Here is a 15812-nt window from a genome sequence, read left to right on the forward strand (position 1 = left end):
TAAGCCTTCGATTTAATCTGGAGGAAAGGTCTGTGGCACATCCTAAGACATTACGGTATCCCCGACCGAATCGTCCCGATTATTGAGAATATATACAGCCAATCCAGAAGCCAGATACTCACCACTGATGGACTCTCTGATGAATTCTCAACATCCTCGGGAGTTTTGCAAGGATGTATTCTGTCGCCCCACCTGTTCAACCTGTTTCTTCATGCCATACTGTCACTGATACCAGACGAACATGGAGCCAAAATAGGTGGAGTCCTAGTAAACAAGCTCGCCTATGCTGACGACATCGACCAGCTCTCTACAACGGCCGCTGATCTCCAAAGACAAGCAGACTATCTCAACGAAGCCACAAAACCTTTTGAGATGCAAATTAACGCCAAAAAAACGAAAGTTATGGTCACGTCACGCCAAAAACAAGCAGCTACTCCTTCCATAATGATTGACGGCCAGCCAGTTGAAACGGTCGACCAATTCGTCTACCTGGGCAGTCTCCTCACAGCGGACAATTGTCACACCTCCGACATCAAACGCCGCCTAGCTCTTGCTAGCTCCAGTTTTAAAAGGCTCACAAATATCTGGAAATGCCGAAACCTGTCGAACCAGCTGAAAGTTCAACTTTTCAACAGCCTGATTGTGCCAATTGCTATATATGGGTGTGAGACCTGGACCTTGAAGATCGAAAATGAGCGCAACCTACTGGCATTCGAGATGAGATGTCTCCGTCGCATCGCAAGAATCACCTACACTGAACATGTGACCAATGAGGAGGTGCTAAGACGGCTGAAGTCCCCCGACACAATTCTAAATAAAATCAAACGACAACAACTGCGATGGCTCGGGCATGTCAAGAGAATGGACCACGACCGTCTACCAAAAATCTCCCTCGAAGGAACCATAGACGGATCTCGACCACGAGGAAGACCTAGCAAGAGGTGGATTGAAAACTTTGACCGAAAGCGCATCGTTGAGTTGACTCGAACTGCACACGATAGAACAACGTACCGAGCCCTAGTTCACGTCCTGTCAAAAGAAGTGGCCCCAAAACGTCCCGCGAGGATGGACGGGACTTAAGTAAGTAAGTAACTTTTACAAATCGAGCGCTTGAAGTTAACTCTGAATCGCAAATAAAACGTGGAATGCTGGTTTCAGTCAACTTGAAAAGTGAATCAAACGCAACTCTGAGCGTTCGAGGGGGTAATCCGAGTAACCTCTGACGTCATATGCGTCTCATAAAACGCATGGATTAGTCAGATCAGTAACCCGACAAGTAAATGAACATGGGGTGGGTCTCCGAGAAGAAACACTACTGGCGCTGAAAACCCCTTGAATGAGAAGAAGTCAAAGGAGAGCAATGAATACAGAAATTGTTTCATCTTTGGAAATTGCTGCTTCCAGAGCAGATGAAATTGAATATTTTTCTAATAATCTGACAAACAGTTTGTATTTTGTATCTCATTATGGTAACCCATCACATAGTTAGCTTAGTAAAGTTTGGAGTCAATGTGAAAAGGTCTTCCTTAGTTCAAGTTAGTGTGGAACTGCTTTGTTAAAAAATTATATGCTATTCCAACATGTTCCTCAACCAAAATTGCTTTAAACCTGCTAGGTTAAAACACATAACCAGGAATAAATCCAAGTTTCTCTGATTCTAATTTACATCAAGCCCTCCTCAGGAGGGAACATGTTATGAAAACATGTCTTGCATCATAATATGCCAAAATAATGTAGTCAACGTATATTTAAAGTATTTTCATTCACTTATTCAGAAACATTAATTTCTTTCTTTTCAGCCTAATAGGCCTATAGTGTGCCTATGAACTTGAAAAATTCATCTGAAAGTAGCAGTTGTGTTAGCACAAAAAAGGTAAAATTCTAGTTGATTGACTTTTTGCTATCTTGGAAAGGGTTTAGTTAGGAGAATGAAACTTTCAGGGATGGGTCTACAGGCTGAAGTATGTCCCAGGAAGATATTTTGAAGTACCCACCTCCACCTCTTCTCCCTCTAGAGAGCCCTGAAATTTGCCTAGACAACAGGTCCTATACCTATTGAAATTTTGGCAAAACAACATTTTACCTTAATTTTCAGTTACCAGTTGCTTTTCCTCTTCCTTTAGTTCTGAAAATGCAATTCCTGTTATTTGGGTAGAATTCTGAGCCATATCAATGTTTTTTTCAAAATTTAGGAAATGTATTTCCATATCTTTAAAACCTTAAAATTAGGATTGAGCAAAGTTATTAAGCTGAAAACAATTTTGTTGCATTTCATTCAAGCAGAATATCTATTTTGCAAGGTTTCACTTTTATAACACACATATTTTTGAAGGTCATTAAAGGTCAGGACCCTCTAGAGGGAGATGAGTGGAGGTAGGTACTTCAAAATACCTTCCCAGGACATACTTTAGCAAGTAGACCAATCCCTGAAAATTTCATTTTCCTAACTAACCCATTTCTGAAATAGCAAGAAGTCGATCAACTAGAATTTTACCAAGGTGTTAAAATAACTTCCTGGGATATACTTTAGCCTGTAGACCCATCCCTGAAAGTTTCATTTTCCTAACCTATCCCCTTTCTGACATAGCAAAATGTCACTCAACTAGAATTTTACCCAAAGAAATAAGATAACCTAGCCAAACAATATTACCTAACCATTTAATCTTACAATTACAATATCTCTTTAATTTAGCCTAGCCTAAGTCCTTATTATAGGCATCTAATTTGGGTAAAATTCTAGTTTAGGTATTTTTCACTAACTTAAAAAGGCACTAGGTTATGAAAATGAAACTCAGCAATGAGGCTATACCTCCACTCCTTCTCCTTATTAAGGGCAGTGACCTTTGATGACCTTTATCTCAAAAAAAAAGTCTTTGTGCCATGAAAGTGAATTTCTACAACCAAAACATTTTATTAGATATTTGTATCACTTGAAAAATATATATATAAAGTATTTGCAAAAATATAGGGTATTAGGCCTACTTATAAAATGCAAAAAGATAGAAAAATGTCTTAATAGATTGACAGAGATACTTCTTTTAAACTCTTCAGCAATTCTGATAATACTGGATAAAATGTATAAGACAAATATTAGGTGTTAATAGGGTCATTAAAATTGTATTTAGAAAACAGTTTGATTAAAATATGTACATTTTATAAATAGGGAAGAAAATTGGGCTTTAAAAAGGGGAAGTCTTCAGTCTAGAGTTGGACCAATTATTTTTAATATTTCAGGAGTCATAGCTGGAGCCAGCATACTGAAAATCTGTAGAGTCGGAGTTTGTTTAGGTTATAACCAACTCCAAAGCCCTGGCTGCTGATGCATTGGCTTGTTTATAATCATATGTTAAAGATGGTATTGTAAACTTATAAAGGAAAGATGCATAGGGGAAATTATAAAGTTCTTTAATACATTTTGTTGCCCTTCTCTAGACTGATTATAGAGCTGCTTTGACATTCCTATTGTTTGGATATGCAATACACATTCCAAACTAGCCTTGGTAAAACTAAACTCTTGTTTAGCCTGGTCATAACAGCTGGAGATCTGCTAATGAACATTTTTTCAATTAAGCCAGGTGTTAATTATAGGTATTGGTGCTTGTCCAAAGTCTGCTCTCATGCATTCTTGGTGCATGCTGAGCCGACTTCACATACCTCTGGATATCCAACTAGCCACCAGAGAACTAAATGCACCTAGGGATGGTTGGGTTAACAGCACTCCTCCTGAAATTAATTGCTATGAATGGAACTGGAAATACAGCCTCAGATGCCCCACCTACTTTCTCAAATGGACCCAGGCCTGCCCAAGGACATACCCCTTTAAACATTGCTGACCAAGGTGTCATTAATGTTGCCTCCTGGAATGTCCTGATGCTGAACCAGCCTGGTTCTGAGCTTCTTTAAGCGAAATAACTAAAAAGATATAAAGTGATGATCACAGGAATAACAGAAATGTGCGTTACAGGAAGTGATGAAGAAGATATTGGAGAAGGATGGACACTGCTTGGTCTGGCAGAACCCAAAGAAGAGGGGGAGTTTGCCTTGTTCTCAACAGGCAAAAGATGATGATAAGCATTGCTGTCCTCTGAGCTCTCCTCCATGTCACAGCATGACTACCTCATAGTCCTAGGAGATTTTAACACCTGTGTTGCTAACAGCTCTGGCCTGTATGATGTGGCTGTTGGACCTGTGATGGTTGATGCTCTGAATGATAATGGTGAGTGGTTGCTCAATTGCTGCATCACCCATGCCCTATCAGTCACAAACACTTGGTTTGTGTGAAGAGACATTGCAATGCACATATGGTACAGCAATGAGGGCTAGACAAAAAAGATGATTGACTACATCATTGTATGATGATGCTGGCTTTTGTCTGTCCAGAAGTGCTGAGCTCAGCAATACCAACCATCATCTTGTTTCTGCAAGGGTCAAACTCCAGCTGAGGGCCAACAAGAGTAACTCCTCTTCCTCCAAGAAGATAGACACTTCTTGGACTGAAGCACAATCCCTTGTCTGTGAGCAGTATGTGGTTGAGGTCTCTAACCACTTTGAGGCCCTGCTTGCAGTTTTCAGAAAGCAAGTCAGCATGGAACACTTTCAAGGTTAATGCTCGCACTGCAGCTACAAAAGTTGTGGGTTTGCAGCAGCAAAAAAAGAATGAGTGGATTAGCAACCAGATGTTCAAAGTGATAAAGCAGAGATGGCAAGCAAGAAGATGAGGAGATATGACACTCTACAGACAGCTCAACAAAAAGCACAACTCTATGCTCCACAAGGACAAGAAAGACTTCATTGAAGGCAAAACTGCTGAGCTTGAGCAAGCTGCCCAAAAAAAGACATATGTGCAACATTCAAGATCTTGCATGAGCTGACTGGCCAACACACCATTGCATCCTCAAGCTTGAAAGCAGCAAATGGGGAAACCATATGCAATCAGTCCCAATGTCTTGGTCTATGGAAGAAACACTTATATATACTGCTCAACTCTGATCCAACTGCATTGACCCAGGGCTTGTTGCTGCTGCTGCTGCAGAAGCTACTGCTGCCCCAATGGTGATAAATTTTCTCCTGAGGAGATCATATCAGCTGTACGGAAACTTAAGAACAATAAAGCAGCCAGCACTTGGGGCATTGCTTCTGAGCTACTCACAACAGGCAGCCATGCAATGATACTCTGGCTCCAGATTGTGTTCAGCATAGTCTGGTGCACTGAAGTTATGCCCTCAGACTAGAAGAAAGGAATTCTTGTGCCAGTGTTTAAGTGCAAGGGCAGCAAGACAGACTGCAGCAACTGCTGTGGTATCACCCTACTGTCTGTTCCTGGAAAGCTGTTTGCAATGCTACTGCTGAAATGTGCAACAAGTTTCCTACATGTTTTCCACTGCCCCCAACAAGCCAGATTCATGCCAAGAAGATCAACAACTGAACAGATTCACACCTATTCATAAAACTTTACAGCAACACAGAAAGCACTGTCCTGGTTAACAGGAAGCTTTCTTCTTCCATCCCCATACAAAATAGAGTATGGAAAGGATGTGCTGCTGCACCTGAGCTGTTTATCTGCATCATCAACCACATTCTGAATGAGATGCACCATGCCCACCCTTTTGGCATCAGTTATGCTGGGAGGACTATGTCCAATGTTGCCTTTGCAGACAATGTAGCTGTCTTTAGTGGCAATTTTGACCAACATCAGTCTGCACTCAAGACACACTCCTCCACAGCCTCTAGAGTTGGGCTGCAAATCAACTGGAAGAAAAGGAAGATCATGCCCATAGAAAAGACTGCATCAGCACCACTCTCAATTGTTGAGATTAACAGCCAAGCTGTCAATGTGGTAAGGGAGTTCACATATCTTGGATCAGTTATATCCTCAAGTGGCACACTTGATGCCAAAATCTCAGCCAGATCAGCCAAGGCAAGCTCTGTGTTCAGATGACTCCTGGGAACAGTCTTCCACAAACCACAAATTAGCCACCATACCAAAGCCCAAATTTACAATGCCACAGTCTCAAGCATCATGCTGTACTCATCTGAAACATGGCTAATAACCCAGAAACAGCTAAGAAGGGTCATTGCTCTTCAGGCTAGACACCTGCATTGAGTCAAAGGCTTCAAATGGTATGACAAGATCCGCAATACTTAAATCCTGAAGACCCTCAAGCTGGCAAATCTCTCTACCCAAGTAGAAGCATGCTCTCTAAGGTGGTACAACTACTTACTCCATTTCCCGCTAAGTACCCCTTCAAGGATCATCTTGGACTTCCATCCCATGGAGAATGGCTGGAAACATCCTTGAGGAAGGCCAGGCACTAGCTGGGCTGATGTAATAAACCAACACCTGCTCAATTGCAACATCAATCTAAATGAGGCCCCATCCTTAGCCCTGGACAGGGCTAATTGGAGAAGACTGACAGCATTGTCAACCATTTCCCTCTATGCTGGTGACCCTGCTGAGCAAGAGCGTTAAGCCAAAGTCATGTGTCTGATTAGCCTTTGTAATAGTCCCTTGTGCATGAATGTGAAATTTTAACTTGTTATATCCAATTACATCAAAATCTCTTTCCACATGGCTGCTGGAAATAGCTTTGCAGGACTGATCTCTACAGTCCATGTAGTACTTAGTGTGTAGATGTTTTTTCCCAAGGTATAAAGTCTTGCATTTTGATGTGTTGGATTCAAGTTTCCAAATATTAGTCAAGTAAGTTAATGCATTGAGGTCTGGCTGGGTTGACTATATTCTCCATTTTGTCAGCATAGCCAATAAATTTCAAGTCATCCACATAGATGCTTACTTTAGCATTCAGGAATTACTTTATTGTGAATGTCCAAAATTCCTTTTTCTCTGTTTGATTCAATTTGCTTTGTGAGTCAGGTTTTTCAGTCTTATGCAAGCTATAATGGTAAGTGTTAAAGTTAGGTTAGATTATGTTAGTTTAGGTTAAATTTGGCTATAAACATCAGAAATGGGGTAAAAACCTAACAAAATCTAACCTTACCTGAAATCAAGAAAACTTCCACGAAACTGAAACAGTTGAGTAGAACACAAATTAAATCCAAGGAGAAAAAATGTATTTCAGATATTCAAGGTAACATATATATATATATATATATATATATATATATATATATATATATATATATATATATATATATTTAGTAAACTATTCAATTGTTTCAGTCTAATGCAAGGTTTCTTGATTTCAGGTTAGGTTAGATTTTGCTATGTTTTTAACCCATTTTTGATATTTATAGCCAAATTGTGTTGCAAGAGCACCACTTTGGTTTTGTTGTAGTTTGTTTTGTTTTTTTCCTAGCACCCCAATTTCAGCTTATTCCTAGAAAGTGATAAGGGTCTAACCTCTGCGGTTTTTATGGAAAGTGCAGATCTTAGGTTGGATTGATGAATATGACTTTGCATTTTGGAAAGCTTCATAGAACTCTTGCCTGGGGCCAAAAAGGATGTTTTTTGCTTGTCCTTGAGCCTGAGCTTATTGTGTATGAAGTGAAGTTGAGTTTTATAGCCTATGTCAGAGAGAACTATCTGAAGTTATGCAGTCAAGCTTTTGTTCCATCAAACCATGTTTCTCCTTTCAAGTGAAAAGCTCTGCTCTAGCAGGCCAGCAGACAGGCACCACTTTCAAATTGAAGATGGACTAAAATCTGTAAGTGTTAAATGTATGTGGGAGCTACCCAGCCCCACAGCGAATATATCTTCTTTGAGTGATAAATAAATTTTTTTACATAAATAAAAAAGTTGCATTTTCTCATGGGTCTGAAAGTGCTACCATCTATTGTTTCTACCCATTTCTGTTCATGATTTCAGCTGAGTTTATCATTTGGTTTTTCACACTTGGGATTGCAGTAGAGAAATGGTATCAGATTTGCCTCTTAAACTTTTAAAAGTTCTCTCATTACTAAAGAAATTAGAGTTTATCCTTTGCTCTTTTCTAAGTGATGATGTTAGAAACTTGGCCTATGGCAAGAAAAGTCAACTTTTGAACTAAGACAAATAGTTTGTTTTTTTTGACGGCAGTCGATAGCTCTGAATGAGCTGATCAAAGTATATGTCATCCATTTTCTAGTAGAAAAATTCCTTCTTGAGATATAGCAGTTTGAAAGTTTAAAGGGGTTGACAACTTCAGTAGTAAGGTACATACTGGAACCAAAAACAGGCCAATCGGAATTGTGAGACATATAGGGGAGGTTTAAGCAACAGTCGGCTGTTAGCTCATAATCATCTTCAGAAATGAGGGGTTTGGAACTTCTTCAAGTTGGTGTACTTATTATTTGTTTCCAGTGAAATTGGTGTCTTATCACAGGAGAGGGACTTTTAAGTAAGAATTAGTTCACTTTGGGCTAGAAGTTTGTACAAATTGTTGCACATTGTATTATCACTCTACAAACTCACATATAACTTTATGATGTAGGTGTCTATAGAATTTGTTTTAAGATCCTTCAGAGTAACAACTTCAGCATTTAATCAAAGCAAGGAAACAAGATCAAAGTGTTGCTCTCACAACACTTTACTTGGCAAAGCCAAACAAAGGTTGCCACAGCACCTCACGTTGCCCATGTAACATAGATCTAGTTTAATCTAATCTAAACTAACATACTCTAACCAAAACTTTAACTTTACCATCATAGCTTGCATAAGACTGAAACAGCTGACTCAGAAAATAAATTGTATCTAAGCTGAGAAAAAGGAATTTCGGACATTTACCAGTAAATGTTGACATTAACCTTTGAACATTCATAGTAATGAATCCCCTTTTTATGCAGAAAGTCCCTTAACTTGCCCAAAAGTCCCTAGAAGTTCTTATTTGGGAGCATGGTGTATTTGAATACTGAAGCATGATATATTTGAAAGCCCCTTCTTAAATAGTAGAGCTTCTCCACAAATCCAGTTATACTTGTCTCCTGGTTATGCCTTGCCAGTTCAGGAAGAAGCTACAAAATAGTGGGAACTTTTTCTATGGCCAAAGTGTCTAATGATTGTTGTATTCATAGAAAAATTATAACAGCATAAAGCTTGCCTATATTGTGGTTGGGATAGATGGGTGACATTGAAGCACTGTTCAAAGATAGAGAGGAACATTGACCTATAGGGTGAGTGGGATGGATTGGTCATATTTTGGTAACGTTTAAGGGTAGATAATTTTCTGCAGCATGAATTTGTGTGAACTGACTTGTATTCCAATGGTACAAATTATATATTCTTTCATTCAGGCTATTTAATAAACTAATAAGCAGGTTGAGTGAAAAGAGTACCATGAGTGGAATATTCAGATGGTAAAAATATTAATGTGTTTCCTGCTGTGTTTGAACCTATATGTCTTTCATATCTCCCAAGTGTATTTAGGAAAGACAATGGGCAACTGTGAATTTTCTTACTCTTGTTTAACTAAAGAAGACAGGAGTGGCAGAATGATAAACAACTGGTGTTGGATTGGTGATAATGAGCTTTCTTTTACTGCAAAATATATATGAGTAATCTTCGCTGCTGCAAAGGCTTTTACACATAGAATCAGTATGTTTCGTTGGATGAGCACAAGAAACAGATTGCAATCCATCTCAATCTGTTACAATTATGATTGCATGGATCTGCTAGGCAACAGTCGTAATGAGAAGAGCCATCAGTTAGGAATGGAAGTGTAACTCTTGAGATGTTTTGTGACAAAGATGCTGGATACAAAGTAGAAATTGTATGGGTGCTCAAGTCCTTGGAAGCTTCTATGTCTGCAGCTTTATGTGATGGGATGTTTAATGGCTTTGAAGCCATATTCTTTGTTAAGCTACTGCCTTGGATGCTGATGGGTACGAACAAAGCTATGCACATAATAAGTGATGCACTTCATCCACACTGTAAACAGAATCTCATGAAGAACATAGGTGAAGCTTACTTTGTTCTTGAACATGACAAAACTACAACCACTGAAGGAAAAAGAGCTACAGATTAGAATGTACTTTTTGTCCTCTTTAAGAAATTAAATAAAAAAAAACAAGTTTTTTTAACTGAAAGTAAGGAGCGACATTAAAACTTAAAACGAACAGAAATTACTTCATATATGAAAGAGGCTGCTTCCTCATCAACGCCCCGCTGTTTACGCTAAAGTTTGACTCTTTCTCTCAATTCTGCTTTTTAAAACAGTAAAAAACTTTAGCGTAAAGAGCGGGGCGTTGATGAGGAAGCAGCCTCTTTCATATACGAAGTAATTTCTGTTCGTTTTAAGTTTTAATGTCGCTCCTTACCTTCAGTTAAAAAAAACTTGTTTTTTTTTAATTTAATTTCTGAACGTTTTTGAATCAATGCATGTTTTGATTTTGGCTCTCTGCAGAGGAATAATCAAAACGATTTTTTTTTTTTTTTTTTTTTTTTTTTTTTTTTTTTTTTTTTTTTTTTTTTTTTTTTTTTGGCAAAATGGCTTTCTCATAATTTTGATCAAATGATTTTGATATGGTTTTGGGACTGTCCGATATAGTTGAGATAATTGGCGTTGGCTGATGGTTGGGACTTGGCTAGTAAAGATTGGCTGACTATAATCTAGGAATTTTCTTCTTGTTTTAAGTTAAAAAAAAAAAAATTCCTTTCATCCTAGCCTATTTAGTACAATGATTCTGCTTTGAAATAATTGCCTTAGATTAAATATAACCATGACTGTGTCTGACTGTGAATCAGATACTTTGTTCTAACTTTAATATCTCATTTCAAAGATTTTATTGCAGTTTCCAAGTTTGGATCAGGTTTAAATGTGACTCCATTATTAGGCTCCACAATTGACTCAAGACATTATTATAATTGTTTGTATTGGATGTGGTGAAAATATTCAAGCTAATCACATACTACTGCTACTAATGACTCATTACAGCACCAAGCTGTCTGAGGCAAATGCAGCTACGTGCACTCCTCCCCTTTCCCAATCTATTCAAAGCTTCCCTCTTTACGCCCTCCCAGGAAGTCCCATTTCTCTTAAATCTCCCTTTACAACATCCACCCACCCAACTGCAGACAACCTGCTTTCCATTATGCTGTAGATGGTTGACCAAAAAAGGACAATCTTTGGCAATCTGTCATTCTTCATCTGCAGACTGTGCCCTAGCCATCTCAACTTTTTTTACATTATAGCCCTAGAAAGTGGGATTAAACTGCACCTTTTGCACAGCCTACTGTTTGAAATGCAGTCACTCAGTCAGGTACCCAAAACAATCTGAAGGTGTTTTTTCTAGAAAATATCAAGCAATCTTCCTGCATTTTGTGGAGTGCTATTGCTTCAGAATTTTACTGTGATTTTACAATGGTTTAACTGTTGAATTAGTGATTATTTGTCCAATTACTGGATATCTTATCCCAGCTGACTTTAGCCAACTTTGCTTGGTAGATGGTGTCCACTGCATGTTGTATCATGTTTTGCAATGCGTAATTGGAGGCAAATTATCCCGCACCTCCCTTGCTTTTCCTTCAGATTTCTTGAGGTACCCAATCAGAGTTGGGTCAACTCTGACTTAGCTTACAGAGTCATACTATTCATCACCATTTAAATCCAAAAGATCAGCAACGCCAGGACTCAAATCAATGCCTTTACAGACACAGGATTGCAACTCAAGTATGCTCACCACTCATATAGTGGTAACCCTTAAAGACACCCTTAATGTGTCACCTGTTCTTTATTATATTTAGTAGAAAACAGTTACAGAAAATCCTATTCCTCCATTCCAAACAAAATGATCAGAAACACCACAACTCAATCAACTGCCCTTAAAGACACAGGACTGTAACTTCAGTATGCTAACCACTTGGCTTGTGTTTGTTATCCTTAAAGGGGCCTTAACGATACACTTTTTCTTTACTATTTTTAGTAGAAATGGTTACAGAAAATCATGTTCCCCCATTCCAAACAAAACGTCAGCAACGCCAGGACTCAAGCAGCTCCCCTTAAAGACATGGGATTGCAACTCCGGCATTCTAACCACTTAGATAGTAGTTATCCTTAAAGGGACCCTTAGTGTGACATTTGTTCTTCATTTTTTGCCAATAAAAATGGCTACCGAAAACTGGAAAGGACTTTAAAAAAAATCATAAATATTTTCTTATATTGTTCCTAAAAGCACTTTCATTTGTTTCTCCCCTTCCTCCCTAATGGAACAATATATAGTCTAGTGAATACTTGCATCATATTTTATATTTCCTTGACTCTTATTCTCTTTTCTTGGCTCTTTTTCTTGTGTTCACCATAAGATAATAAAGAACAAAAAGAGACAAACTATTTTAAAATAGAGTGAGAATTCAATAGGGGGCTATATATTGCGTATTTGGGGGAGGGCATAAAGTGAACCAATGTGCTCTAATGAGTCAGCAAGCATTAACAGTTGTTTTAAAGTGGTTGCCAGAATTTTTGGTAATCACTTTCTGCTGGCAATTTATAAGGAAGAAGGTGCAGCCTTTAAGGAATTAAAATAGATATTGCAAAGAAAGAGGTTAAGATATTTGGAGAGAGCATAAAAAACACATCCAGTAGAAACAGTGTGTTCACTTCCTACCTAGAGAAGTAATCAAAACAACCGTAAATTACCATTTATAGTTTTTAATAGCAGAGCTCTTTTCTCTATTACTTGAATAGTGATTGCCATTGTAAATTGTTAGCATTTACTGTTCTATATTCCACAACATATCATCAATATTCAACGTGGGCTATATTTTGATCCATCGGGAGAGGGGTGAAGTGAGGGAATGAGATAAGTAAGTATATGTAATTGTTGTAGAATAGTTTTCAGACCTTTCAGGTTTTCCTTTACTGTGGCCTTAAGTATTGCTTCTGCTATTGCCCACATTTTGCCTTGTTGTCAGCTTGATTAAGCCTTGAGTAGCACTCCAGTCTATGGGCTCCTTTAAGAGAAATCATTAAAATTCTACATGTGAAGTCTCTTTGAATGAGAAATTCTAGTCTCTTTGCTTTCTTTAGAAGTGGTTAAATTATGCTAAAAACTTCCAAAATTGAACCAAAAGGCTCAGTAATGCTCCAGGAATGTCTTTTGAAGTTTTACCTTCACGTCTCCCCTCTCAGAAGGCATTAAACTTTGATTATTTTTGACAATCTTGGAGTTTCCAGAAACAGATTAACAGCACAAGGAAAATGTTTTTTGTTTTGTTTTTCGTTTTTTTTTTGTGTCATGCCTTTGCTTGATCCTGATTTATGAATTTTTAGTAATTTGTTGAACAATTTCTTAAATCTTGGACGAAAGCTCCTGATATGGCTTAAAGTCCTGCTAAGATCATTGGAACTGTATTTTCGAAACTTAAAACAAAAGGAACAGAGCCGAAAAATCAAAGTTGCTGCAAATTTCTACTTGTCAAAATTTTGATGCTGGATGGACTGGTGTAAGAAAGTTTAGATTCTCCAGCAATAAATAATCTTGTTGTCAAGAATTCATTGATCAAACATTCCAGCACCCCATACCGAGGGATTGTTGCCATTTAAATAAAGGGTGGGTTCAGTGACTTTACTGGGGTTGTCTGAGCCTCCAGTGAGATTCTTGCCAGGGATGCTTTAAATGTAAGGTTTTCATAACTATTGTCTGCCATTTCCATACTACAATTCATAGAATATATTTAATTTGCTGGTCCCCAAATCCCAGATGACACCGTGTCTGTGTGTTGGCTGGCGCCTGTTAAATGAGAGGTTGACAGAGCTATTGCCACGCGTCTGTTATGCTGAGGTTGTGTAGCTGGATTTTCTATTGAGGCGCTAGGGAGAGAGCCATATCTATGGCTTGTGTAAGCCTTGCATGCCAGACGTCTTTCATCTGCCAGTTAGCATCCATTGCAGGACAGGCAGAAAAGTAGAACTGCCAAATTAATTATATGTTCGTTTTATGAATGTGTATTGTTTATTATGTATTATTTAATGTTCTTTTTTTAATTAACCATGTAGTATCTTTTTTAAATAGTAACTGTTCTTCAGTATCACATGAACAATAATGTGCTATTGAAGACTTGGGCATACCCACATCACCTTTATTATTATTCTTTTCTCTTTGGTGTTTGGTATCCATTGTAAAGTAATTTCCCAAAATCAATTTTCAGACTGCTTAAAAACACGTTACAGCTTGTATTTTTCAAAAACTTTCAAGAGGAATGTTCTCTGGAAACCTCCTGTTTCCCTGAAGATATGCCAAAATACAAAATGTTGACCCACTCTTTCCCCCTCCCCCTATCAGAATGTTCAAATTGTGCCCATGGATGACTGTATCTAAGATATTTATTAAACTAAACAAATTTTACTGCAAACCCTTAACTCCCCAAAAAGTCCCTAAAATCGCCTATTAGAGAGCATGGTATATTTAAAAACTGTAGCATGATATGTTTGACATTCTCTTAATATGTTATGGCTTCTTCACAAATCCAGCAGTGCTGAACTCTTGGTTGCACCCTTGCAGTTCAAAAAGAAGCTATAAAACAGTGTTAACTTTGTCTTTGACCAAAGTGTAAACCATTGTAAACATTGGCAGCTAATAAAAGCACAAATTTGCTGGGATGGATGGGTCATATTGTGGTAACATTCAAGGACACATAATTTCCCATAGCTTCACAAAATGAACCACACCATACCAGTATGAATTTGTTTGAATTAGCTTGTATTATAATGGTACAAACTATATATTCGCTCCCTCTAAAGGTTAGTTGGTAACTAATAACAGGTTGAGTGAGAAGAGGAGAGTACCATGGGTGGAATATTCTGATGGCAAAAATCTTGTACTCAGTGTTTTTCCTGTTGTGTTTAGACCTACTTGTCTTTCAAGTCTTCCAAGTGTATTTATGAAAGACAATGATCAACTGCAAACTTTATTGCTCCTGGCTAAATGAAGAAGGCATGAGTGACAGAAAGATAAACGAATGGTTTAGGATCTGGGATTGAGTTTTCTTTTTACTACAAAATATGCAGTAAAAACCTTAGATGTCGCAAAGGCTTTTGCACATGGAAACAGCATGATTCGTTGGACAAGCACAAGAAAAAGGCTGCGATGTATCTCAATCTGCTACAGTTACGATTTTCTGGATATGCTAGGCAACCGTCCCAACCAGAAGAGCCATCAGCTAGCAATGGAAGTAAAACTCTTGAGTTTTTTTGTGACAAAGATGCTGCATACAAAGCAGACATCATCTGGGTACTCAAATTCTTGTAAGCTTCTATATCTGCAGCTTCATGTGATGGATTCATTGATTTCTTTGAAGCTATGTTCCCTAGTAAGCTACTGCCCAGGACGTCGATGAGTGTGAAGAAAGCCATATACTTGATAACTGATGCACGTCACCCACACTGTAAGTTTTATGAAAGATACAGGTGAAACTCACTTTGATCTTGAATACGACGAAACTAAACAGTTAAGAAAAAAAGAGCTACAGATTAGAGTAACTTTTGGTCATCTTTAAGAGATCAAGTTGCGTGCTGCCATTTGGTGACATATTTCATAGGTCATGCAAATGGTGAGGGTGTTGCAAAAAAGCTGATGTTGTGCGTTGGGAGAATTGCCTCTTGAAAGACTAATCTGGATTGCAGCATTAGCTAGGCAACATAGTAAGGGACAATCACTCCCCATAGTAAAAAATTTAATAGTCCATAACTCCTAAAACCAGAATCAGATAAAAAAAAAAACGAACTGCACTATGAGAACCGCCTTGTCCAAACCCCTATATAGAAAACTTACCGTCCCTTGGCTGTAACCACGATATTCTTCGTATATGACATCTTTTTTCTGTTTTTTTTTCTCACTTAGCTGGGCACTCGAAAATCATAGAGAGCTGTATAATGGCTAAT

General features: G+C 38.1%; 1 protein-coding gene across 1 annotated transcript in view; it reads left to right on the top strand.

Annotated features, from left to right (window-relative positions):
• Positions 1 to 1257: 1257 nt before the first annotated feature.
• Positions 1258 to 15812, top strand: part of LOC136034349 (ribonucleases P/MRP protein subunit POP1-like) — an 87943-nt gene continuing 73388 nt past the window's right edge. Inside the window, exon 1 of the mRNA XM_065715480.1 lies at positions 1258 to 1445. Within this exon, the coding sequence (XP_065571552.1) occupies positions 1337 to 1445 (109 nt within the window). The 5' untranslated portion in view covers positions 1258 to 1336. The remainder of the gene's footprint in view (positions 1446 to 15812) is intronic.

The sequence above is a fragment of the Artemia franciscana genome, chromosome 13 (genome assembly GCF_032884065.1).
Source record: "Artemia franciscana chromosome 13, ASM3288406v1, whole genome shotgun sequence".
Taxonomy (NCBI): Eukaryota; Metazoa; Arthropoda; class Branchiopoda; order Anostraca; family Artemiidae; genus Artemia; species Artemia franciscana.